The sequence below is a fragment of the Heloderma suspectum genome, chromosome 4 (genome assembly GCF_057233095.1).
Source record: "Heloderma suspectum isolate Gila_16-S chromosome 4, 16-S_ref, whole genome shotgun sequence".
Lineage (NCBI taxonomy): Eukaryota > Metazoa > Chordata > Lepidosauria > Squamata > Helodermatidae > Heloderma > Heloderma suspectum.
Window position 1 is genome coordinate 200,541,918 of NC_139461.1, and position 27,859 is coordinate 200,569,776.

Sequence of the window (27,859 nt, forward strand, 5' to 3'; positions counted from 1 at the left end):
GGGGTACCAACAAAGTTGCTTTAAATGGGAAGCGTCTGTTCTTTTTCTGAACCCCTAACACCAGAACAGATGGGTGGAACATGGAACATGAAAGGTTTTACCTCAGAGGTGGCAACAGTGAAGCCACTCATTAACACTGAATTTACCACTTCGTTAGCAATGTTGCTTCCTGTTGAGAAAAGCTAATATAGACTCTCAAATTGACTGAGCATACATTTATCTACTTCTGTGACTGAAATAAGCTGGAAAAATCTTTTTACTACATAAACATCTAAAACTTAATTTCTGTATTAAGTTTTCAAAGATAAGGAACTTTGTTTTTTATTTCACTAACAATTTTGTCTGCTTTTTAATGTGTGTGTTGTGCCCATTTTTAAACCTCTGTGCATGAGATGTTCTAGCTCCTACTGGGTGCTGCATTATCACCATTTTAGGGTGAAAACACTGAATAGGATTGATTAGGAGTCTATTTTTATTCTTTTGTAATCTATTAATACAGAAATATAGTGAATACTAAAACTGGAAATAGTAGAACTAGATATGGTTGTCTAATTGTAAGGCTTAATGAAGGCCATAACATAGATGCTTCATCCATGTAAAATATTGCATCTTTTAATATTTTTGACTTTGTTTGAAGAAGTTTATCAGTATGGAAATACTGACTATTCAGTATTTAAAGTAGTCTGAAAGCATTAGCATGACTTTCATGAGCTAGTGCTCATGAAAGAGTGTCTGGTACTAACAGTACTGTTGTAAACAACCCTTACATGCTTCCGTAATTGCAAAATGAGTTAAGATGATTTTGCCAACTATAAATGATTTGTCTGTTGTGTAACAATATTTTACCTGGGGAGCCTTTAAATACTGTTTTATATAAAGGTTGTGGGATATGCGTTTAAATGGCTGGTAAACTGTTTAGGAGCAACACAATTTATTGATTAGACAATTTATATCTAACATGTCAGTCTTAAAATGTGTTGAAAACCCTGAACCTAGGTATATTGGAAGCTTTTACCTAAACTCTTAATTCACAGACTACTTTATTATAATATTCATATGGACTGGAAATCAGAGAGCCACTTTAGGTACAGCTGGCCTTGCCATGCAGCAGGATGAAGCATCCTGCTTCAAGGTGGCACTATAGTGTGTGTGTGTGAGAGAGAGAGAGAGAATAAGTGAAGGCAGCAAATGATGTCTGAATGCTGCAGCAACACTTTTTAAAGTATTGGTGTCATCCTTGTATTTAACAATACCTGGTAGCCATAGGCAACTTGGAATTCTGTGCAGGTGAGTGAGGGGGCTGATGGAGGACGGGGATATCACTCCTTCCAGAATGAGCACAGAAATGCGACTGACTGGTGGAGAGGGGATGGATCACCTAGTCCCTCCTCCACTAGTCTGCTTTGTAAACAACACGGTTTTGAGGCTAGTAGCCTGTATTTCTGTGCTGGCAACAATGGAGCCTACAAATGCATTCAAGAAACACAATCCTCAAATCCTTTGGGGTGAATGTAACTAAATACAGAATTTGTATCCTACCCAATATGTATCCTTTCCATAGTTAGCTCTACTCCATCTGTTTCATGTGTGTAGTGGCCCTGGATGGAAATTTCCATCCATAATAGAGCATTGTGATGCAGATATATTGATCAATAACATCTCTCCTTTTTCTTCTCCCCCTGTTCCATTGTAAAATGTATAAGCATAATATCAGGAAATCTTCCTAAATGTTTTCCTGTCTTATAGACACATTTGACTCTTTTGAAGTTTTCGTATGTACAAGCAATGTATGTATGTATTTATTTGAATTATACCCCACCTTTCTACCAAAAATGGTACTCATCTCCAGTACATGTGTGGGTTGGATCCAACAAGGGTATCTGCTCATGCAGCGGCATGTCCTTGTCCTCTCCTCCCCCTGCAGCCCCCCACATACCCCCTGCAATCTACTTTGGAGGGTTTCTCTGTTCTTCAGAGCAGATTTGAGGGGGCTGCGGGGGGAGGGGTAATCCCTTCTGCCAGCAGGTTCTCTTCCACTGGCAGAACAACACCACTGGATGCAACCCTATAGCTGAAAGTAATACAGCCTAAAATCTGGACTGTTCATCTTTACTATGGAATCTGAGGGCTGATTTCAACATGACATTTAAAAAATGCAGTACAGCTGAAAACATTGTGATGGCATTTTATGCAATTGCTTTAACATTAAAAAAAAGTTTTGATCTCGTTTGTTGACCCATGCTTGTGTAGCTTCTGCTTGCAGATGTGACTGCCCCCTGGGCTGTACATTGATGGGATGCAGATATTGGATGTGTACGGGAACTGGCTGGAACACTGGGTCAAACATGTAAAACAGACTTGATTAAATCATAAAAAGACTTTTATAATAATGAATTTTGAAATTTACCATAATTTCCCCTGAAATCATCTTCCTTCATTAATGTGTGCTTATTATATATCTGTAGTCTTCTCAGCCATGCAAGTGCTTTTTAACTGATACAAGTTTAAACTGCCTTCCTCAGGTACAAATAGAAATTCTAACAAGGGTCTCTTTGTTTTTAATTTTAGCATAAATGTGCTTAATGGACAGAGCAGACCAGCAATATGGATGAGACAGAGATCAATACCGAGATTATTGGTGCTAAAGGACCGCTAGATGACAGCAACTTCATCTCTGAAGAGAAGAGTGGCATTCCCAAATCACAAGAGACTGAAACGTCATTTCAGAACAGTACATTAACTCTGCCTGAAGAGCTATCAATGGACACGTCTGAAAAAGCCTTAAGTGGAGGCCAGACATCTATATTTATACACACTGGTGCTCCTACTGTTTCTAGTGAAAACTTTCTTCTGCCTACGGGAACTTCTGTTAATGGACCAGTTTTACACTCCACTTTAACTAAAACTTCCATTATGAAAAAAGGCAGTGTTTCGTTAACAACTACACAAACTGTGGGCCATCAAGCAGATTCTTGCTCAACTGTGACGGTGGTACATGATCTCCAGCTTCCCACAAAGACTTCAACCCAAAATTCAAGTCAACACCAAGTTTTGTTTTTGTTACCTGAAGCAGCACATGCTAAGAACCTGACACATTCCATGAAAAATCTACCTCCCTCTGCTTCAGTTGCTTGTGACATACAGCCCTCTATAGGAAAAAGCATAAAATCAGACAGCACTTTAGTAAGCCAAGTAGATATATGTGAGGATAGTAAAAGTTCAGTAGAAAAAGATGATGGTAGCAAATCTTTAACAGGCATTTCCTCAGGTACAGGTGACATCAGAACAGAAAGTGATGCAAACTGGGATCCACAAAAAGAATTCATAGAATTTCTCATGACAAATGAAGAAACTGTAGAGAAGTCACCAGTTCAACCTAACGTTGGTGTTCAGAAAAGGAGAAAAAGAAAGATGGATGTTAGCAAAATCACACGTTATACTGAGGACTGTTTTAATGAATCAAATTATATTCCTGATAACTCAGAATCACTAGATGTTGAGTTTTTGGAGCAGAGTGAGAATTTACAAGTAATAGAATTACAGAAATATTCATTAGCAAGAGTGAAGCCTGAATCAACAGATGAGGAATTGGAAGTTGTGGATGCCATCCAACAGTTGATTTATAATCCAAGTAATAAATGTGCAGATGATACTTCTCCTGTTCACACTAGCACTTTTCTTTCTAATACTCTATTAAACAAATGTGAACAAGATGATTTAGAATCACCATCTAATTTCAGTACTGATGAGCCATCGTTTTATCCCTGTACAAAGTGCAATGTGAATTTTAGGGAAAAGAAGCACCTGCACAGGCACATGATGTATCACTTGGATGGCAATAGTCACTTTCGTCATTTAAATGTTCCGAGGCCTTATGCATGTAGGGAATGTGGCCGGACCTTTCGAGACCGCAATTCCCTTCTGAAACATATGATAATTCATCAGGAAAGAAGACAGAAACTGATGGAGGAAATTCGTGAATTGAAAGAACTTCAGGATGAGGGTAGGAGTGCACGGTTACAGTGTCCACAATGTGTATTTGGTACCAATTGTCCCAAAACCTTTGTGCAGCATGCTAAAACCCATGAGAAAGATAAAAGGTACTATTGCTGTGAAGAATGTAACTTTATGGCAGTGACAGAGAATGAACTTGAATGCCATCGAGGGATTGCTCATGGGGCAGTGGTGAAATGTTCAATGATCACTACAGATATATCTCAAAGAAAAATACAGAAAAAGGCATTAGTGAAAGATTCCTTTATGGAGTCATCGAAAAAGTCAGCTGACTATATGTGCAAAATGTGTCCATTTACTACATCAGCCAGAAGCATTTTAAAAAAACACATGGAATACTTGCATCCAACATCATGCGTAGATCCTTTTGGTAGCCGTCTTAGATTAGAAAAAAGAAAAAGTCACGTTATAGAAGAACCTTTAGATTTTGGTAGTAGGACTAAACATTTGATCAAACAAGCATCTGCCTTTCCAAAGACCTCTGTTTTAAAACAAGATATAAAACGACCATTTGGCTCTTCATTCCAGTCAAGTAACTTTGCAAAACTTCACAAGAGACCCCCCAGGATACAGAAGGCTCGGAAAAGCGTTGCACAGTCAGCTGTAAGTGTGTATGGTCAAAGCTCTACAGACAAGCCTATTTTGAGTAGAAATAGCAGTGGCCAAAAAACTAAATATTTACATCATGCAGGAAAGCAAAAGGCTAGTGTCAAAGCTAGCAGTAATTATTTATATAGATACAAACATGAAAACCATAGGATTAAAAAATCTAGCATCCCTTATCTTTTACACTTAAAAAGGGAAGCTACGAGATCTGTCAGGCCCTTACCTTTATTATCTTCAGATAATTCTCATAATAGATTTATTATGGATTCTCTTAACTATGATGAAAAAAGACCAGGAGTCTATAAAGATAAGCATGTAACTGTAAAAAGATTGGTTAAAAGACCCAAAAGGGAAAGCTCTGTAACAGGAGATGATTTGGACAGTTATCCAGACTTTCTACATAAAATGACTGTTGTTGTTTTGCAGAAACTTGCTGGGAAAAAAGACAGCTATGAAACGGAGGATGAAAGTTCATGGGATAATGTTGAACTGTGTGATTACACTACACGGTCTGTGGAGGATGGCTCTTACAGTGATATTAATCAGGACCATGTAAACCTGTTCCCTTTATTTAAAGGTAAAATGGAAGAAGAAGCTGGTGGTAAATCCTCTCTTAGATATGAGAAAAATGATGGATTTTATTTTGAGTATTATGAAGATGGCGAAGGTAGCAATTACCTGCATGATTTTCAAGATCCTCATAATTTAGAAAACATAGGCACAACATTGCCAAAGCATAACTCAGTTTTCCATTGGACTGACTTATCGCTTGAGAAAAAAACTTGTCCATATTGTCCAGCAACTTTTGAAACTGGTGTTGGATTGTCTAATCATGTCCGTGGGCATCTTCACAGAGCTGGGTTAAGCTATGAGGCCCGCCATGTTGTCTCACCTGAGCAGATAGCAACAAGTGACAAAATGCAGCATTTCAAAAGAACAGTGACGGGAACCCCTGTTAAACGAGTTAGAAAAGGTAAGATTTTCCTTTAGTATCCTGTGCAGGGTGAAGGGGATGTAGAATAATGTGAATATAAAGCTGGTTTTACTACATCCTGACCCTGCTGACAGTTTTTAATTGCATTCTTGGTTGAAACTTTAATGAATACATTTTAGGCAAGCTGGGTCCCTAATGTCTGCAAATTGATAAACCAATCATTTTTCTTTGTAGCTATTGAGAAATCAGAAAGTTCTTCAGAACACACATGCCAGCTCTGTGGTGGTTGGTTTGACACTAAAATTGGATTATCTAATCATGTACGAGGACACCTAAAAAGGCTTGGTAAAACCAAATGGGATGCACACAAATCTCCAATCTGTGTTCTAAATGAGATGATGCAAAATGAAGAAAAATATGAAAAAATCCTGAAGGCATTGAACAGTCGGCGTGTTATCCCCAGACCATTCGTCGCTCAGAAACTTTCATCAAATGATGACTTTTTATCTCAAAATGTTATACCTCTTGAAGCATACCACAATGGCCTAAAGACTGAAGATATATCAGTGTCTGCATCAGAGGAAGAAGGGCTGAGTTTCCTCAATGAATGTGATGAAGCAAAATCAGTACTACATGATGAAAAAAAACCCCAGTCACTTACACTGATAGAACTTTTGAAAAATAAAAGGATAGGAGAAGAAAGAAATCTTGATACCTCCCCTCAAAAGATCCATAATCAAACTGCAAGAAAGAGGTTTGTTCAAAAATGTGTCCTTCCATTAGATGAAGACAGTCCTTTGATGTATCAGCCACAAAAAATGGATTTGACTATGCAGTCAGGTAAGCGGTTTGTTTATAGCCAGGTCTAGTATTCCATTATGATTTCAGTAACTAGAAAATATGTTATAGTATATGATTTTAACAGTATTCTAAAAGTATTTCTTCTCGTTGAAGCTGGGTATTTTTCTTTGCAAGGTTCTAGCTAGAGAAATAATAATGAAATTAATCTTTCATATGAAAATTGCCTTAGTTTTATACATGCAAATTGAGCTCTGAATAGAGAGAATATTTTGTTCTGTAGTGGTTGAGGATGCATATAAAGAGGAAATATGAACATCTACTTAACAAAATATGATGGCACTCAAATAGCTGGTACAACTGGGGTAACCCCTTGATGTTCCAGTGCTGAAGATATGTAATCTGTTCATATTGATAGGATTTTACTTTTATCTAAAGTAAGACTATGCATGTTTGCATAAGTTAATGCATGCCTGATTGGTTAACTGGTGATGTGTGGTCTGATCTACTTCTATCTGTTCTATCAAAGTAACTCTGGTAGCCATAGCCCTGTTTTAACTCCAGTTGTTGCCATCAGGGTTTTGATACAAAATCCCTAAAGTTTTATGAACAAAGATTTTCTTAGCAATTATGCCAAGAATTTTATTCTTTAGACTACTTCATAATTTGCAGCATAGTTTTGGAATATTATTCTTAAACATATCTTTCAATCTTGGCTGTCATGGATCAGGGAAGGTCTGCTGGAATTCTTTGACAACACTCTGTACAAATCTCGTTGCAGCTATCATTTCTCATTCTAGTTTGAGTAAATGTTTTATGTAATGTACTCTGCGATGAGAGTGCATGGTCCTACTTTATACCCTTTATCATTTTGCTGGTTCTTTCAGTACTGCAGTATGATACAGCACTCGTGCTTCAGCTCAGTTCTTGTTCACTGAGAGACATTAACATGATCAGCAGATTCGTGTGATGGCTCTGTTGCTGTGTTGTACCAATACAGACTGCAGGTGGCAGATCAAGTGTTAATATGGTTTACATGCATTTCACCATATAAAAACTTGCAATTATAAAAGTCTTTTTTTAAATGGGGAAACATTCAGACATTTGATTCTCTACCTGCAGTCTGAAGTTATATGGCACCAGGTAGAATGCATGGGATTGCTGATTGTGCTCCAGCTCTTATTTTTGTCTAGTTAGATACCTTGTCTTTACACCAAATCCTGTCTTAGGTGGCTGTGATGAAAAGATCAGTTAACTTGGTATTTATAAAATTATATATGGTCCATTTGAATATTCTGGTGGGTTCCTTTAAAATAGGAGTCTTCCCAATAAGGTTGGTCTCTTGGATAAGTTTCACATAAGCTTGGAAGATGCTGCTGAATAAATAGCTTGTTAAATATATAGTATTTTGTTGCTTTGCTTTAGTGCTGCTTAATGTTAGGTGGCATAACTTCTAGGTTTCACTCAGAAATAAAAAGCCACTTGTATAATACTAACCGTTATAAATAGAGTCCTTAAGCTAATAGTGATTAACATTGGATTTGATAATTAACTCACACTGCTGCTTCAGTTATTAAAACTTCTTAAGCCTGTCTCCAAGCAGTATTTTTTAATATATGCAATTTAGTTTTAGTGTCTAGTTATTCTTGAATTGCAGCATATCTAAAAATTATTTTTCCTCCCTCTGCTGGATGAAAAGATTTTCTTTTTGATAAAAAGGCTTTCAAAAAAACCAACAGCCCCCCTATGATTTCAAATATATTATAGGAAACTTGAAGTTATTGATTGTGTTGTCCAAGATATTAACACTCTTCAGGCATTCTACTTATCGTGTTGAAAGAATACATGAAGAGAGGAACGCTCCAGCCCTCCCCCTCTTGGTCATTGCAGCTTATGCCCTGTATGCATGTAGGGTGATGGTCTGAAGAGGAGCACCTTCTACATCTGTGGAGGTGCGCCACATGATGAAGAACTCTGAAAAATCAGGTTTCTTAACTGCGTGTAGCACCTCTACAGTTACAGGAGATGCCCCTCTTCAGACAATCGCCCTACACGCATACAGGGTGACAGCTGCAATGACAGAGGGGGTGGGGCTGGAGCACTCCTCTGCTCACATGTTCTTTCAACATGGTAAGTAGAACATTTGAAGAAGGCTTGTATGTGTCTAAGGACAGTGAAAACTTTTGTGTGTATGGAAGTAAAGCTGAGAAGAAACTATTTGTAATGGTTTCTTTGTCTGATGTAGTTTGGTATTGTTTCACTGTGTGTTCTTCCCTGTGATAACTAAGATGTTTGTTGATCATTTATTTAGCACAAAGATTTTAGCAAAAACTACAAATCATTAACTTTCATTATTGATTGCGCATTCAGAGTAATGAAGATAAAATGCACCGAATAAAATGTTTTGTCTAACAGCTGTGCAGTGGTGTGTTTTACCACCTTTTTCTCCCAGCCTTCATCAGCAACCTAATTTAGTATTGAGCCTTTTACAGTCTTGTGGGTAAAACACTTTAATTACCACTTTGTCAACTAGACTTTCTAATTCTCTTTATTGGGAACATTGCAAGCTTTCAAACTTCTTAACAGAACTGTGCTATTCAAATCGCAGAATTGTATTTTGGGGTTAGGAAATAATCTGTGTAATGTGAAGATCAGCAGGAAAGTGATAATAGGTGTTAAATTCAGAGAAGCTTAGGGATTCAAGTCACGCCTTCCATTTTTCTTACCAAAAAGCATGTTTAGTGCTAAATGCCACATATGAAAGTAATAGCCATGAGCCTGGATCCTTCTAGTATATGAAATAATTGCAGTGATGCAGTGAACATACTTAAGCAACTTTTAATACAGAATTTTTCAAAACGCTTTGAGAGTTTCACTTTTAAAGAGAGAATTGGATTATAGTTTTCTTTTGAATGATAGGTATGCCTGTGAAGCTTAGAACGTGTGTGCATTGCAATACGGCGTTTACAAGTGCTGTTAGCCTGTCCAACCACTTACGCGCTTATGCACGAAAGAAGAGTGCTGGACTTTTGACTGGGACAGGTATGTTTGTTACAGATGTAAAATCAAGTCTGTCTGTATACGTTTTCCTCATCAGACTTGACAAATCCATATGCTAATTCAGTTGACATTTAAAATTCTCTGAAACAAAAGTTGAATTTGAGAGACAGAACTTTAGCAACTTGTAAACTTAAGTTGCTATTGTCCATTTTTTCATGCCTGGCTTTTATTTTCATTTATTTTATTTTTGATCCAGCATTATTTTCATGTATGCAAACAGTTGAGAGCTGAATGCTCTTTGTTTTCTGACTAAATGCAAAAGGAGCTGCTGTTTTAAAGAGAGGGGTTTGCCAGCTTGATCCAAGTGCCTATATATTTTTTCACCTATCAGTCATTCATTAGGTGAATTAACACCATAATAGGGTAAACACAGGCAGTTATATGTGGTTTGTACAATTTTCAGTAATCATGTTCAATCTTGTTCAACTCAATTATTTTCTCCCTATTTATTATCAGTTACTTTCTTCTGTTTGCTGGTCTTTCACAAAATTAAATAGATAGTAACATAAAAATGCAGCTATATTTTGTGTCCTTATGTACTGTAACTTTGATTTTGACTGTACTTATGACCCCATGTGAAGCAGATCTATCCAGTTGAAGTAGTCCATAGTAGGAAAAGAAGCAGGAACAAAAGGATGATGTTATCAGAATACTTGGAGTTTGTGAAGTTGGGTATAAGGGGGCTGTAGCAGTCAAGCTTACAGTGGATAAAGAATCCCCCCCCCCAATGTGGGAATGCTTAAGATCACAATAGTGCCATCTAGAAAACTGTTATTTCTCCTCTTAAGTTTAAGTGCAAGCGTGCACTTAAGTGGCTTATAGAAACTGCTAATACTAAGACAAGCAGTTAAAATCATTAGCAGTTAGTCCTCAGAGTGACTTCATGACTACTATGTCTGCTCTACAGATGACTAAGCTAGGTTGTTTTCCTGTCTCCTAGCTTTAAATCCTTCACACTGGGTTTATTATTAATTTTCTTCATATCTTTTAAGATTTTCCTGCTGATTACAATGGAAAGTTTGAACTTGTGTTACTGTTCCATGGAAAGGGCAATACAGGTCTTTTTAAAGCTGCTGTAGCTTTTTGCCTGCTGCCCATGTCATTTTCCAACATGCACAAAGGTGTAGTACTGCAGTCTAGAAAATGTTTTAAGATTGTTAATTGGCACTAAGCGCTCTTAGTATATCCATGCTAAATTTAAGAGTCTATGCAGCCATAAAGCTTATGATCTTCAATCGTGCTAAAGCGAGTGGACTGTGATTGTGCGCTGTCCTACCCTGGCCATAACATGATGGGTTATGTTGGCACTGCCATTTATCATGGTTAATGAAAATCAGAGTTCACCTTTTTAACCAGAAATTGAAACCAGAGCTTGAAATTGGTTTCAAATACTTGGTTAAAGCAAACCCTGGTTAATGTTCACTATGGTTAATGGGAGAGTTTGCAAGTCACAGTGAGTGTGTTTGTAAACACTGCCCAATCCCCTCCCACTGCAAGCTTAATGACTACACCTTACTTAAGGGTAATGTGTGGAATTGGATTGCTTAAAAGTGGGGTCTGGGTACACATGGACCCATGACCTGCTCCTGATTGCTTGAGGGATTGGGAATGTTACATCTGCATATGTTCTAATGTGGCTTATGGAAAACACTATAAATGAGTGCTAGCTACTCCTTAGAACTGTGGTAGGCTCCTAATATTAAACTTGTATGAAGTCGTACTTAATCATTATACTTGCAAATTGATACACATCCAAAATTAATTGAAATTCTTTTAATTTACTGCTTATTTTAATAGTTTCAATACTACTGTAATCTACTCTCTTGTAATACTGAGAGGTGGGATATAAATACTGTACCTAAATAAATTAAAATTTGTATTGAAATGTTACAGTCCAGGGGGTGGGGAATCTGTGGCCTTCCAGATGTTGTAGAACTCAACTCGCATCAGCCCCAGCCAGTATTGGCAGTAGTCAGGGATAATGGGAATTGTAGTCACAACAACATCCGGAGAAGCACAGGTTCCCAAACTCTATTATAGGTTATTTGCAAACTTAGGAGGCTGCAACAGATTTTATAATAAAATTTTTAGATTCTACAAATCATATGCTCCCCCCCAATCCTGTCTACATAGTAGAAATAATTACCTTAAGCCGCTCAGTTGTAGTCTGTGCTTGAGCATTCAGTATGAACAATGCAAGTGAAGAACATTACTACCAATTTTCCTATGTAGATTTGAAAGCAGAATCCTGGTGTTTGTGTAGTTTAAGACTACTTTATAAATAATTTCAATATTGCCCTTCCTTTATCAGTTTCCCTAGAAGAGACATAGCTGCATTTAAGGAAGAGGATGTATTACTAAAATAATTCTATTGTGAAGAAAACGTAATGCCCCTGGGTTCATAGGTCATGCTCATTAGTGTACTATTTAATTTCCCCCCCTTCATTTCAGCTTTATTTTGAAATACCTTGCACTGTTTTTTGTTTCTTTATATATTTTTTTGAAGGGAATGCCATGCCCATAAATTCCTTTGAGCATTTTGTCAGTTTCTTGCCCTAGTTACATAATTGTATGCTTTAATGACCTTTATTTTTCTGTGTGACAATTGCTATGGGACTGTCTGTATTTTGAGTTTGAATGGAAGAAAGCTACCGACCTCACTGAAGCTGAAACATGTTTTCCCAGGGCTGTGTTAGCTTCTGGGCAAGACATTGGCATCTTTCACTAGTCTGTCTTTGTTTATCTAGTGGCTTGTAAAGAACAGGAATATACCTTTTCCTCTAATGGTTAGTTGAACCCAGGGGTCAGATAAAGATGCTGCAGATTTTAGGTCAGTGATGGCCACTCTCAACCTGGGACACAGCACTTGAGGACCAGACCCTCCATAATAATACAGACATTGCATTGTTTGGTGTTGGGAAGGGTGGACAGTGCTGAATGAGGCCTCTCCATTGGACAATCTCTGTAATCAGTAGATTACTCTAATGCTGTCAGTCATTTCCACTTTTGGGTTCTGTTTGGGACACCCTAATGAAGAGTTGCTATGGGACCTTTTGTATTTGGTGTGAATAGAAGAAAAACTTTCAACTATCAAAATCATTGAAGCTGAAACATGTTTTCCCAGGGCTACGTTTGATGATACGAACCTTTGTCGGCAAGGTGATATCTCTGCTTCTTACTATGCTGTCTAGGTTTGCCATAGCTTTCCTCCCAAGGAGCAAGCGTCTTTTAATTTCATGGCTACAGTCACCATCTGCGGTGATCTTGGAGCCCAAGAAAATAAAATCTGTCACTGCTTCCATTTCTTCCCCTTCTATATGCCAGGAAGAGGTGGGGCCAGATGCCATGATCTTAGTTTTTTTAATGTTGAGTTTCAAACCAGCTTTTGCACTCTCCCCCTTCACCCTCAACAAGAGGCTTTTTAGATTCTCTTCGCTTTCTGCCATTAGGGTGGTATCGCCTGCGTATCTGAGGTTGTTGATAATTCTCCCGGCAATCTTAATTCCGACCTGTGATTCATCCAACACGGCGTTTTTCATTATGTACTCTCCATAAGCAGGATGACAATATACAGCCTTGTCGTACTCTTTTCCCAATTTTGAACCACTCGGTTGTTCCATGTCCTGTTCTTCCTGTTGCTTCTTGACCCTCGTACAGGTTTCTCAGGAGACAGGTAAGGTGGTCTGGTACACCCATCTCTTTAAGAATTTGCCACAGTTTGTTGTGATCCACACAATCAAAGGCTTTAGTGTTGTCAATGAAGCAGAAATAGACGTTTTTCTGGAATTCTCTTGCTTTCTCCGTGATCCGCGAATGTTGGCAATTTGATCTCTAGTTCCTCTGCCTCTTCGAAACCCAGCTTGTACTTCCGGTAGTTCTCGGTTCACATACTGCTGAAGCCTAGCTTGTAGGATTTTGAGCATCACCTTGCTGGCATGTGAAATAAGCACAATTGTATGGTAGTTTGAGCACTCTTTGGCATTGCCCTTCTTTAGAATTGGAATGTAAACTGACCTTTTCCAGTCTTGTGGCCACTGCGGAGTGTTCCAAATGTGTTGGCATATTGAATGTAGCACTTCAACAGCATCATCTTTTAGGATTTTAAATAACTCAGCTGGAATACTGTCATCTCCGCTAGCTTTGTTGTTACTAATGCTTCCTAAGGCCCACTTGACTTCACTCTCGAGGATGTCCGGCTCAAGTTCAGTGACCGCACTTATCATGGCTATCAGGGACATTCAGATCTTTCCTGTATAGTTCTTCTGTGTATTCTTTCCACCTCTTCTTAATCTCATCTGCTTCTGTTAGGCCCCTGCCTTCTTTGTCCTTTATCATGCCTGTCTTTGCACAAAACATTCCCTTGATATCTCCGATTTTCTTGAAAATATCTCTAGTCTTTCCCATTCTGTTGTTTTCCTCAATTTCTTTGCATTGTTCATTTAAGAAGGCCTTCTTGTCTCTCCTTGCTATTCTCTGGAACTCTGCATTCAGTTGGATATATCTTCCCCTTTCTCCCTTCCTTTTCGCTTCCTTTCATTCCTCAGCTACTTGTGAAGCCTCATCAGACAGCCACTTTGCTTTCTCGCATTTCTTTTTCTTTGGGATGGATTTAGTAGCTGCCTCCTGAACGGTGTTATGGACCTCTGTCCATAGTTCCTCAGGCACTCTGTCTGTCAGGTCTAATCCCTTAAATCTATTCCTCACCTCCACTGTATATTCATAAGGGATATGATTTAGGTCATACCTGAATGGTTTAGTGGTTTTCCCTACATTCTTCAATTTTAGCCGGAATTTTGCAAGAAGCAGCTCATGATCTGAGCCACAGTCAGCTCCAGGTCTTGTTTTGACTGACTATATAGAGCTTCTCCATCTTTGACTGCAAAGGACATAATGTGATTTTGATATTGACCATCTGGTGATGTCCATGTGTAGAGTCGCCTCTTGTGCTGTTGGAAAAGAGTGTTTGCTATGATCAGCGTGTTGTCTTGGCAAAACTCTATGAGCCTTTGTCCTGCTTCATTTTGTACACCAAGGCCATGCTTGCCTGTTATCCCGGTGATTTCTTGACTTCCTACTTTAGCATTCCAATCCCCTATGATGAAAAGGACATCTTTTTTTGGTGTTAGTTCTAGACGGTGTGTAGGTCTTCATAGAACCGATCAACCTCAGCTTCTTCGGCCTCAGTGGTTGGGGCATAGACTTGAATTACTGTGATGTTGAATGGTTTGCCTTGGATTCGTACTGAGATCATTCTGTCATTTTTGAGATTGTACCCCACTACTGCTTTTCCCACCCTTTTATTGACTGTGAGTGCTAGTCCATTTCTTCTAAGGGATTCTTTCCCACAGTAGTAGATATGATGGTCACCTGAATTAAATTCGCCCATGCTTGTCCATTTTAGTTCGCTGATTCCCAAGATGTCGATGTTCAATCTTGCCATCTCATGTTTGACGACCTCCAGCTTACCTTGATTCATAATATGAACTTGAGCACACTCCGGGAGAGAGCAGAGGACAGGAAGGCCTGGCATGCTATGGTCCATGGGGTCACAAAGAGTCTGATACGACTTAACAACTGAACAACAACAAAAAAATTGATGATTTAAAGAGTAGAAGTAAAAATGTGTTTCTTCATTTTTCAGCTCTAATAAGTTTCAGCTATACGTTGCTCTTTTAAAGTGAAGGCTAAACAATGTAAACATAACTCTTAAAACTGAATTTCTGAGCATCTTAAGAACTTAAGAAAGACTGCTTTTCTTTGTGAAGAAAATGTAATCTCTATGTTTGTCTGCATGGGGGAAAGGATTTGGCTTTTCTGCCTCTGGCACCAAAATAATGTGGGCTTTCAGTAATCTTGACTTTGTTAGGAAGGCATTATTAATTCCTGATAACTTTGGGTATCCCTTTTACCCTTTCCTGTTTTCTTTAACCACATCTGTGCTGTAGATCCCCCGTGGTGCAGATCCCCCATATAGTAGTATGGTATTTTGGTTATTGGGCAATATCCTATGCTGCCTGTGCACTAGTGGGATTCGCTGCTAGAGCAATGAGAAGCAAGTGCTTCCTCAAGCATCTAGAAAGAGCGGAAATACTAGTTTCTGGAATGGGGCAGGTCAGCAGAGCTCGCAGAAGGGAGCTCTGCTGACCTATCCTGATCTAGAAATAAGTGTTTCTGGGGTTGCTTTCAGAAGCACTAGTGCCTGTTGCACAATTAGTCCTGCAAGACCTAATAGAGGCACAACAGCAGTATAGGATAGTGCCTGCTGGCTTAATATTTCCCCTAACATTTTCATTGCAGTTTTGATGGTGATAATACATTACAGTGATATTGAAGAGAGTTCTAGACTCTGATTCTGAAAATTATTTTCTCAGGTTGTTAGAACTAATTTAGGACTGAATGTGCTAAGTGTAGTTGGTTTTTCCCATTGCCCTTCATTAATTTCTAGCAATGTGCAATTGTGCAATTTGGTTGAGTGGCAAAACCAAATGAGTAACCAAAATAATCTGCTATTAATAATTCAATGAAGATAGAAGGAACATAAGTAATAGTTCTTGTAAAACTCTTCAGTTTTCACTTTTGACATCTAACAATGAAAAAACCATTTTGTAACTACATGTCTATAATCTGTGCAATTATATAATGTTGATATTAGAAATCTTTATTTGCAGCTGAAAAGTTTATTCAAATTCTACAGTTACCTTTGAAAGTTGGATTCCTTGAAAGGTTGTGCCAAATCACACAGCTTCTTTAAGGCTTTACTATGGCTTACTCCCTGTGGTGGTGTTCTGGTTGCTGTTACATTCCTGCACCATTGAAAATTAAATTTCTTTCTATATATTTTGGAGGAAGTGTCTCATTAAATCTGGCACATCAGTCTGTCATATTTAGAAATGGCAGGGAGGCTTCTCTTGTATCCTCAAATCTTGTATCTCCTGAGATCTTTGCCTTACTTATTGAGTTGCACTTAGCTATTGCCTCTTGGAATTTTTTTTTTAATGTCTAACCTTTAGCCTTCAATTTTCCTTCAACCTTCTTGTTTTGCCTTTGCCTCTTTAGTAGTTTTCATCAACAGAGGCTCCTTTCTTTCATATGTCTCTGCTTCTGTGGGTTGTGTTCTTGTAGTTGCTTCCTATGTTGATATAATGAGAGAAATAAAGATTAAGAGCAGATGGCAAGCCATAACACAATATTTTCCATGATTGATCAACCTGAAGATCATAAATTAAATGAAAGTATCAAACTCCTTGTTTTTATATATATATATATATATATATATATATGTGTGTGTGTGTGTGTGTGTGTGTGTTCAGATATTGATTTACTGTTTCTGTTTGAAGTATCTTACAGGTTAGTTTAGCAAGAAGTATGCAAATGCATTTAAACCAAAGGGATAATGCATATCTTTCACCTATAGTTCATTAATTCATTATTTCATAAGGTGCTGATTAATATTCTGTATAATAGTTGTCCTGTCATTGCAAGGAATCACTTAGTTTTAAAGTCCTTAGAAAAGTGAGGAAGCTTGATTTCTGGAGTAAACAGGTTTTTAGGATGCCATGGATTAGATAGTGTAAATTAGCATCTTTCTACTGCTTTACCTATGTAGTTCCAATCTGTTTGTTAGAATACTCAGATACGTCTAATACCATGGCTTGGATCTTAAGATAAGTTAACTTAGGGTGCAATTCCATGCATGTTTAGAAAGAGAAAAGGCCTACAACTCCCAGCATGCCCCAGCCATTTCTCTGTCTAAACATGCATAGGATTGCACCCTTAAGGAAGTTCATGTAAGGAAAGTTTCCTGTTCCCTCCTCCCCCCTGCAGCTACCTGCGTCCTTGAAAAGCCAATCCAGAGTTTGGGGTACCTGCTGAACAATGTGGGATGGGACAGAGAGGGCTGCTGGGGGAGGGTGGAATTACCCAAAACTGGGTGTAATTTTGGGGGAATCCATCCTCCTGCGGGAGGCCCCTGCATTTTATCCCACATTATTCAGGAGGGTTCCCTGGCCCTCTGGAGAGATGTTTTGAGGATGGGGGTGGGAGGGGAGGGGAAACCTTCCTTCTGGGAATGTCCTTAAATTAACTTATCTTAGGATCCAAGCCCATGTAATTACAGTTGCTCCCAACAAAACTGTCCTTGAAAAAGATTATTCTTGGGCAAGGTGCTGGAACATGTGGTGGCTTCTCAGCTACAGGGATTTCTGGATGAGATGGATTATCTAGATCCATTTCAGTCTGGCTTCAGGCCTGGTTATGGGACCAAGACTGCTTTAGTCACCTTGATGGATGAACTATGCTGGGAACTGGACAGTGGAAGTATGTCCCTGTTAGTTCTGCTGGACTTTTTGCTGGCTTTCTGTACCATCAACCATGATAACCTTCTGGGGCATTTGTCTGAGATGGGCTTGGGAGGCACTGTTAAGCTGTGATCCTGGTCCTTCTTGGGCGGGGGGGATCTCAGAAGGTGATTCTGGGGGATTCCTGTTTGATTCCGTGGCCATTGACTTGTGGTGTCCCTCAGGATTCCATCTTATCCCACATGCAAGGCCTATGATGGCCTTGTAGGACCCTTCCAACCCTGCTATTCTATGATTCTATGATTCGTGCTATTTAACATATACAGGAAACCGCTGGGAGAGATTGTCCATAGTTTTGGGGTTCAATGCCACCAATATGCAGATGACACTGAACTCCATCTCTCTGTCTAAATCCAAAGAAGCTGTTCTGGTTCTAAATCAGTGCCTGATGTTGGTAATGGACTGGATGAGGGCAAACAAATTGACACTTAATCCAAACAAGACAGAGATGCTCCTGATCATTTGAAAGGCAGATCAGGGAATAGGGGTTCGACCTGTGCTGGATGGGGTTACACTTCCCCTGAAGACTCAGGCTTGCAGTTTGGGTGTACTCTTGGACTCAGCCCTGAACCTGGATGCCCAGGTCTTGGCAGTTGTCAGGAGTGCATTTGCACAGCTGAGGCTAGTGCGCCAACTGCACCTGTTCCTAAAGATGTCTGATCTGGCCACTGTCATACATGCTTTAGTTACATCCCGTTTGGTCTACTGTAACGTGCTCTAGTGAGGCTGACTTTGAAAACTGTTCAGAAACTTCAAGTGGTCCAGTATGCTGTGACCAGACTGTTGACCAGGCTTGGTTACAGGGAGCATGTGACTCCCTTGTTTTAGCAGCTTCACTGGCTACTGGTCTGTTTTGGGGTAGAATTCAAAGGGCTAGTTATGACCTATAAAGTCCTAGACAGCTTGGGACCAGGCTTCCTGAAAGACTGCCTTCTCCCATACGAGCCTGCCTGGTTCTTAAGATCTTCTGGAGTGGCCCTTCTTTCAAGACCGTCACCATCAGAGGTATGTTTGGTGGCGACACAAGGTAGGGCATTTTTGGTGGCTGGTCCTAGGCTGTGGAACCCCCTCCCAAGGGAGGCTGGATTCCCTCCCTCTCTGTTGTCCTTCCAATGGCAGGCAAAAACCACTTCCTTCAAGAAGGCCTTTGGCTTTTAAGTGAGTGCTGTTTGTATTCTGTCATTGTTATATTTGTATTGTATTTTAGTGTTTTCTACTGTTTTAATCTATTTTAATTTGTTTCTGTAAGCCACCTTGAGTGCCATTTTTGGTAGAAAGGTGGAGTATAAATCAAAGGAATAAATAATAGCAGAGTGGTTAAGACTAAAATTGTGCATTTTTGGTTAAAAATATGAACCTTGGCACATTGTTACACTGACTCATACTAAACATTTTTTTTTTTTTGGTATGGAATCCACTAACCAATCCCCCTGGCAGGCAGGAGGCTGACAATGTGTTGTTCTGTCTTTTAGTTCATGAGCCAGGACAAAAAAAAATCTTACCCTATGTAATGTGTAATGCTGAAAGTGATTTTTTAGCAGGGTCTACACCAGGGGTGGGTAACCTGTGGCCCTCGGCCTAATTTCTTGTGGCTCTCAGCACCTTTTTGTTTACCCAGACATTTTAATTAATTTATTTTATCTGTTCTGTTGTATATGCTGTCTTCTCTGTTTTTATCACAGTTATGTGGTTTTAGTATTTTTATTGTATTGTGTATTACTTTAATCATATCCTGGTTATCTGCAAGATTGATGCATGTTTAAAATTGTTTTAATGCATAAATAAAATATATCTAAATCTGCAGGAGAGTGGCTGCTATGAGATGCCACTGGGTTACCTTTGGTCCAGTGCTTCACTGGGGTGCAAGACACTTTCAAGCATGGCATCCCCATGCAAATAATATTCAATGTATACAGAAATGAATATGGAAGAGGAGGTGTGCACCCCGCAATAGCTTTGGGCCACCCCAAACATTCAGAGGTGTATCCTTTGAGTGGCATATAATCCTGTCCTGCCCAGCTCTTTGGGCACAGGTCATGCAGAGTCCTATGTTCACTAAATTAGTTTGGGACACATGGAATATATTTCCAGAAGTCACAGCTACATTTCTGATACTGGCAGAAGTGGACACATACCCTTGATAATACTATGGTGCAACTTGAAAGGTTTGTAGAACTTCTGAATGATACAACCAGTGGGTTGTGTGAAGTTAATGAGGTAAAGCAGCATCTGTTTTCAATGAGGTTATGATTCTGGAGAATATTCCACTAACAGCACACAATGCACACAATCTATTAGGAAGGAACATATATGGGAACATATATTTCTATGAGGCCCAGTGTTACTAAGTTCTGCAGACTGGGTTTGGGAGAGGAAAGGTGGATTGCATGGGAAGTGGACAAATTTTGGCCAAGCTCAGGAAATGTGCTATGAACTGATAACCTGTAATTGTAAGAAGGCATGCAGAGTCCTATGCTAGTACTGCAGTGCTACCCTTAATTGCATTGCTCTTTGCCACCGTGAAGGAAACCGTTCCTAGGAATAATTTAACTCAGATAACAGTTGTGATATATACTTCACAAAGTGAACTTACGCCACAAACAACAAATATCTAGGTTTCCATTTGAAGTTTATCTATAAAATAGGTACATGACCTTGATCATATTTATGTTACATATATTGAATTATGTCCAACACAGTATTTTGTTTCGTTTGACAACATTTTCTAGTGAACCACTTGCGTGTATACTTATTTAAAGATATGTTGTAGGATTCATATTACATTGTGAACATGTACACTTTCTTTTGTTTGTGTACATACATTCAGTTTAAAATTGTCATCTGATTCTATTGCGACCTTACAATCACCACTGGAAACATTCTCTTGATGTAGAGAATATTTATAAGTGAAAATTATACAAATCAAAACTCATTTATTTCAAAACAGGGGTACATGTGAGGAAATCAGGAAATGTTTAGGCATTACCACTGCATGTCCATAGCAAGTATGATGCTTTTAACCCAAGGTGCACAATTTGGTCAGAAATTCTTGCTCAACCATTCTGCTATAATCCTTTCTGGCTCCAACTTGAACTGAGCGTGTTTATTATCCTGCCATCTTCATCTCTTAGTAGACTGTTTTCAGTTGCAATTATAATGTAAAATATTATATTTAATGCTTAGTATTCTTTGGAAGAGTACATATTTGATGGTTTTTAAAAAACGTGTAGATGAATTTTCCAAAGTTATTCAGTGTTTTTGTTTAAACAAGTGAGTCATCTGTAGTTAGGATTGGAACTTGTAGATATAAAGCCTTCAGTTGCACAAGACAGAAGCTGACTTTGTTATTTATTTATTTAGAAGTAGTTATTCTTTTATTGGAGGCCAGACAACAGGCCTCCAATAAAAGAAAAGTAACATGCAATAATCTTTCCCCCCCAAATAAGGCAGAAGTTACTGAAAAGGATATTGCACCCCAACTGCTGCTCTTCAAGTATTCCACAGTGACCATTTGGGAAATACCCCCCTCCACATGATTTGGTCCCTGGGGATGGGGCACCTCCTTTTGGGCAGCTGCATAATCAAGCTTATTTGTTGTCTTGCAATTGGATTCCAAATTGATTCACAACAGATTCACTATATAACTAAGATCATTGAACAAGATACTCAAAGTTAACAATCACAGATCAATACAGTACTTGGCTCCTAACAACTATACTAGAACCAGTGTCACTACAATGTCTTAGCTCCTGCTTTTCCCAGAGTCAGTGGTGAAATCGTCCCAGTGATAACTGTCCTCTCTCCATGTTTGTTGTTGCTCCCAACTGCTGTTCTTTCAATAGGCCCTTCCCCCATTTGAAGTGCTCTACCTAACAACCAGACAGGTACCACCAAATGCTTTCATCCCTGGGGATGGGGCATCATTTGGGCAACTGGATAGTCTGAGGTTCCTGGCTCATGAGAATTTGGAAGGTGCTGAGGGGGAGGAATAAATTGAAAGGTGTTTCACTTTCTTGCTTTCTGTTTTAAAACTCTCTATGAAAAATAATGTCTAGAAACTTTTTAAATAAAGGCTGAGCCTCTGGGAACTATGACGTTGCTCACTTTTGATAAGGTGACTAAAATTTACTATCTGTTGTATAAAGATTTAAAAATAAGATGGTCTCTATTCACAGGCTTACAGTCTAATACAGTTCAAAAGGAATGGATAAGGAAGAGAAAAGCAAACATATCCAGGTTCCAATTCATAAAGTTACGTAATCTTATAGTGACCAGCTGGAATGGTATTAAGGAGACAGTTCTGGGGGAGGAAGAGCCAAAATGGCAGTTGGTCGCAGGTGACATGATCAAACTGGCTTTACGGTTTTGTCCTCTCCTTCAGACATATTGCCCACTTTTGACATAGTGTCAGGACAATCTGAGCATCTGCTCATGTCTCAGATCCTAAGATAAGTTAATTTGACTTCAAAAAAGAAAACTTCCCCCTTCAGCCATTTGTGCCCCATGAAAATCCTCTCTGGAGGGTCTGGGCCGCCTCCTGAACAAGGTGAGATGGAATATGGGGGGCTGGCCTGGGAGGGGGAATTTTCCAAATTCAAAGGGAAGTCTGCCAGTTTTGGGAGATTCTCCCTTCCCCCAGCAGCCCCCATGCACCCCATCCCTTATTGTTCAGGAGGGCCACAACCCTCTGGAGAGGCTTTTTGGGTGTAAAGATGGCTACAGTGGAAGGATGAGAAACATTCCTTCTGTGAATTTCCTTAAGCTGTGTGAAGAATGTGTTTGTCTGAAGAATGGTGAGTTTGATCACGAGAGCTTTAAACTGAATCTTGTGGGGGATGAAGATGAGATAAGGACTACAGATCCAGTTCCTGCTCAGCCACTGTGGCAGGAACTTGGAGAGCATTTGTAGTGGGGCCTGTTAAATCTGTTAATAAAAATGCTGGGAGATCATTGTAGCATAAAATTCATGGCTTTCAGTTTCTTTTTATTAATGCTTACAGTATGGGAAATAAACAGGATGAGCTTGAACTCCTGATTCAAGAAGGTAAATATGACTTCATAGGTATAACAGACTTGGTTGGATGACTCCCAGGTGTGGAATATACCAATGGGTAGATATAACTTGTTCAGAAAGAACAGAAGGGGGTAGGAGTTGACCTATATGTTAGAAATGTACACACGTACACAGAAATTCAAGATAATGAACATAGTGGCCCAGTTGAAAGCATTTGGGTTTAAATAAATGGAGGAAGGAATACAATACTGTGGTTGGAGTCTACTATCAACCACCCAACTAAGGGGAAGATGTTGCAAAAGCAAATTATAGCTATTTCAAGGAAGCATGAAGTACTAGTAATGGGGGACTTTAATTACCCTGATATCTGTTGGGATCTAATCTCCATCATGGTCTCTCCACGAAAATCCTGACTTGCCTTGCTGACAGCTTTCTCCTTCAGGTAGTGGAAGACAGAGCAAGGGGATCACCCATCAGCTTGAAGCTGAGTGTAGTCAAACGTGTACCTTGGACTTCAGGAAAGCTGATTTTAATAAACACAGAGTAATGATAAGTAGGATTCCATGGGAGGAAAACCTAATAGGAAGAGTAGTTCAAGAGGGATGGGAGTTCCTAAAAAAGGAGATACTAAAGGCGCAATCAGAAACAATCTAAATGAGGAAAAAAATGAAAGACTACAGAAGAAGCCGATGTGGCTACATAAAACGCTTAGCTGACAGGTAACAAAAGGTGGAACTGCTCAACTCCTATTTTGGCTCAGTCATCTCCCAAAAGAGGATATGTGTCCCATCTGGCAAATGTGACAAACAGGCTGAAGTGTTGGAGTGCAGCTTGAGGTTGACAAGAAATATCTAAGTACTTTAAATTAATTTAAGTCCCAGTCTACACTGTGCTGGTCAGACCTCACTTCACATACTGGCACAGTTCACACATAATGAGAAGCCACCGTGAGTGAATTTCCCCATGGTGCGTCACATTGTGGTGGTGGCCATTTTGAATATTTGAGGAGCAGCAGTGGCATGCCTTAGCTTGTCGTTACGTGCAAACCTGGCAAGGGTGAGTTGTTAACAAGTCGCCCACAACCCTAAAACAGCCCATGGGTTCCGGGTGGCTTGTTAATCACCCCAACAGCCCACTCTCTCCAAGTTTGCACGTAACAATAAGGTAGGGCATGCCTAGGCCGTGACTTGAATATTCAGAATAGTGGCTGCTGCCACAGTGAGAACCGCTGTGGGGAAATTCACCCTTGGTGGCTTCTCGTTATGTGCCTCATTATGTGTGCACCAGGTCACTATGTCCAGTTCTGGACGCCACACTCTAAGATGGATTCAGATAAATTGAAACGATGATCAGGGGACTAGACACTATGAGGAAAATGGAAGGAAATGGGGATTTTTAGTCTTGTGAAGAGAATACAGGGGTGGAGGGGGGTATGATAGCACTTCTCAAGTACCTAAAAGGTCACATAGAAAAGGCCCACAACCTGTTCTCTATCCTGTAAGACTGTAGGACATGAAACAATGGGCTTAAGTTACAGGAAGGCAGATTTTGGCTGAACATCAGGAAAAGCTTCCTAATGGTCAAACAGTCAGACAATGGAACCGACTGCTTAGGTGGGCTTTCTGTTGCAGGATGTATTCAAGCAGAGACTGGGGAGCTATCTGTCAAAAGTGTTTAAACTGGATTCCTGCGCTGAGCAGGGGCTTGGACACTGTGGCCTAAAAGGCTACTTCCAACTCTCTGATTCTCTGATTCTAAATTAAGTTTTCCAAGCCCATGTATTTCAATCTTCATGGTACCTAAAATGGGAAAATTCTGTATAATTTCAATTTATCCAGAAGGAGTGGTTTCTGAAGGCACCAGACAAAGTTACTTTTTTTTAGGCCATTGGAATAGATCTGCAAGTGAAAATGAGAGGACTTGGATTGTATCTTCCATGTCTTCTGGATCTTTTGAGTTCTGTTAAAGAAGTTATTTGTTTAGAAAGATCCCCCCCCAAAGTTGCACAGAAAAATAAAGGCATGAGCTGCTGATCTTTTTACATTTATTCCTGCCATGTAAGTACTTCTATTTATCTGCTCCAATCAACCATCTGCCCATCTTCTCTTGCTGTTTATTTATTCCCTGTCACATCATCATAGGTTGGAAGAATATTGTACTGGAAAGCATACAGAGACAGAGATAGGAAGGTTAGTAACATGGTAGCATTCACTGTCCCAGTTATGATTGTGCTGTGCTGCTCTTTACCCATCCCGAAAGAAAACTGCACAGGTACCCTGAATGCCTATCCTAGCTATGATAGACTGAGAAATGTAGCCAGGATAGTATCACAATGTTATGTCTGTTTGAGGAAGAGTATAATGGAAGGTGGAAAACTAAGTGGAAATTGTACCTCCTTGACTAAGGTATACCACAGATTACTGGTTTTTAAAAAACATAATTCAAGGCTGTATTCAGAGTTACATGAATGGAAGTAACTCTGAAATGGTGATTCCGCCCTGTGCACCTGCCAAGCCTGAGAGTTGAGGGACACTTAGTGAAAGGCCTGAGATGTGGAATGGGGGAGAAATGAGAGAAAATTGGGCAGAGGGAGGTATTTGAGTGGCACAAAATACTGCACTGGGGAGGAAGGGACAGGAAATCCCAAGTTAGCCTGTGGAACTTTGGGTACAACCATCTGTTAATTTCTAGTGATAACGTACAGTATTGTAGCAATTAATTATGTGAAAGTAAAAATATAATATATATTGTTTTAAAGTAAACGTCTTTACATATATAGGTTGCCAAATTAAAGTAACCACCACAGTGATTGATTCATTTTATGTACTTCTCAGTAGCCACTGGATAGAAACATCTACTGTTATGGCACAGAGATTGCTATATAATCTTCTCTTTTAACTGCACAAATAGAAGTACATCATGCAAGTATTTCATGGAAACATATTACTCCCATGGTGCTTTGTGTCTTAAAAACAACCTTGTAAGCTTCAGAAACAGAGGCTATGTTTGTCCTATCTTTATAGTCACACTTAAGCAATTAAAAAATGCATTTATTCTTAGGGAATACTTAATACCATTATCCTGGTTTCCCCTTATTCTTGTCTGCCCCCCCACAGAGTTTATTCTTTAAAAAAGCTTGTTCAGAATTTCTAGATCACTAATCTAATGACGATAAGGCAACCCAGTATCTATAGTCTGTGGTACACAAGAGAATGATGTGCCCTGCACATTGATCAATTACTTTTGATTTTATAAACCCAATTGCTCAGGTCCCCGTTTACAGCCAGTTGGATTGTAGGGGACTATGAATGCAGAATATGAGCTTGTGATAGTAATGTCTGATCACTTGGCAATACCACTTGGCATTGCTTGTTTGACATCAGGTTCTAGTTCTTTTATCTTTGAGCCTTGCATAAGCCTGGTACCAAGAATCATTACTGTTCATGGCCAGCTTTCTTTTAGAGTGTATAGAAGCCCACAGAATCATTTTGGTATAGTTAGTGTGTGGTGGCACCTAAAGTTTTTGTCTCCAGGAGCATATTTCACATTAGAGTACCAGAACTATTTTACCTTGCAGTAATCTGTGTAGGAGATGCTAGCATGAGAACAGATAGCTGGTATAATTTTAACCCCTGAGAGCATTTGCTTGTAGCAGAAGTCTAGTCATTTGATGAGGACTGGGGAGAAGGGTGGAAAATTTGTTTTCTAAGCTGGCTATCTTGGGAAATTAAGTCGAAGAAAAGATTAGCACTGAATCAGTTTACAGTAGTAAGATTTCCCTCTATTCCTGGCTCTGTTGTCCAGATAGGAATGGTCTTCAGTGTTCCTTCAGCCTAGTTTTGCTTCTTATCCTTGAGACAAATCCATGGATATAGGTGCTTTTTGGAACTGTGCATACTTTAACTTTAGCCAAAGTCTATCCTTCAGAAGGTGGCCAGAAAATACTGTTTGTTTCAATAGTGTGGCCTCTCTTGATTCCAATGCAATTCACATTGTTTCATTCTGAAGGAGAAATTTGCTTGCTGATGCTCAGTGTTTTGAGTTCACACAACCAATACATTTCTGTTTTCCTGTATCTTACTCTTTCTTATCATCTAGGAGATGGTAGGAAACACCTTGTCCTTTCAGGCAACATCCTCAGTCTAAGGATTTGTGTTTCTCTCAAAGTTTCACTTTTTGAAACATTTGAGTTACAGAAATGTGCTTGTCATTAAGGTCTTTAAAGGATATCTTGACTCACTGGATTTCACCATATTTGTTCAGCTGAAGGGGTTCTCTGAACATTAGGGTTTGGTAGCAGTCAATTATAAACTGCAGCCTGGTCTGCCTCATATCTTTCTCATGTCATAAGTGCCTTGGCAGAAGAATCTAGTTATATTGTGTTGAGAGCATTTTACTATATCATAAGACTCCTTTAGCATACAGAACAGAAAACGCTTCAAAATAATCTATTCAAAAGTTCTAGTTATGAAGTTTGTCAAAGCATACTTTACATTTAATCATTGATCCTTTTGAGTTATGGCTGCATGATAAGAACAAATGATCTTGACATTTCAAATGCAATAGAAAGCCTCTATATTGATAAAAGTCATAAGCAAAGCATGATGCTTGTCTGATCAGTTAGGTAGAATGGCTGAATAGTATGAATATATGGTTTGGTCATCAAAATATACATACTGTAAAAAAAAAAGCTTGAACAGTAGCTGTTAAGCATGCAAGTTTATTTTTGCATGGAACTTGCATATTTTCAAGTTTTGAAATTTAATATACAAAAAAAGAGAACAAAAGGATCTTCTGCATATTTCAAGGGGGAAAAGATGTATCAAGGAAAGTGCTCAGTACTTATATCTCTATATACATATATATGAACTTTTTTCTCTTAATAGCCATAGATTGTAAGCAAAAAAAATCAAGATCAAGATCTGGGAGCAAGAAAAAAATTCTGCCATTACCTCATGGTGCTGATGAAGTTTACATACTCCGGTGCAGGTATATGTGGGATTATAATGGGTAAACCAAAATAGCAATAGCCATTTTTGTTTGTTTGTTTGTTTGAATAGTGGATCTGTATTCTGT

General features: G+C 39.1%; 1 protein-coding gene across 17 annotated transcripts in view; it reads left to right on the forward strand.

Annotated features, from left to right (window-relative positions):
- Positions 1–27,859, forward strand: part of ZNF644 (zinc finger protein 644) — a 70,899-nt gene that overhangs the window by 40,979 nt on the left and 2,061 nt on the right. For 6 of the 17 annotated variants that reach the window (XM_084851948.1, XM_084851952.1, XM_084851951.1 and 3 more), the window contains 4 exons: positions 2,569–5,593; positions 5,789–6,394; positions 9,272–9,394; positions 27,670–27,772. In XM_084851948.1, the coding sequence (XP_084708074.1) occupies positions 2,605–5,593; positions 5,789–6,394; positions 9,272–9,394; positions 27,670–27,772 (3,821 nt within the window). In that variant the 5' untranslated portion in view covers positions 2,569–2,604. Of the gene's footprint in view, positions 1–2,568; positions 5,594–5,788; positions 6,395–9,271; positions 9,395–21,944; positions 22,265–27,669; positions 27,773–27,859 lie in introns of those variants that run through there. The other 11 variants (XM_084851961.1, XM_084851965.1, XM_084851964.1 and 8 more) reach the window with 4 other exon arrangements.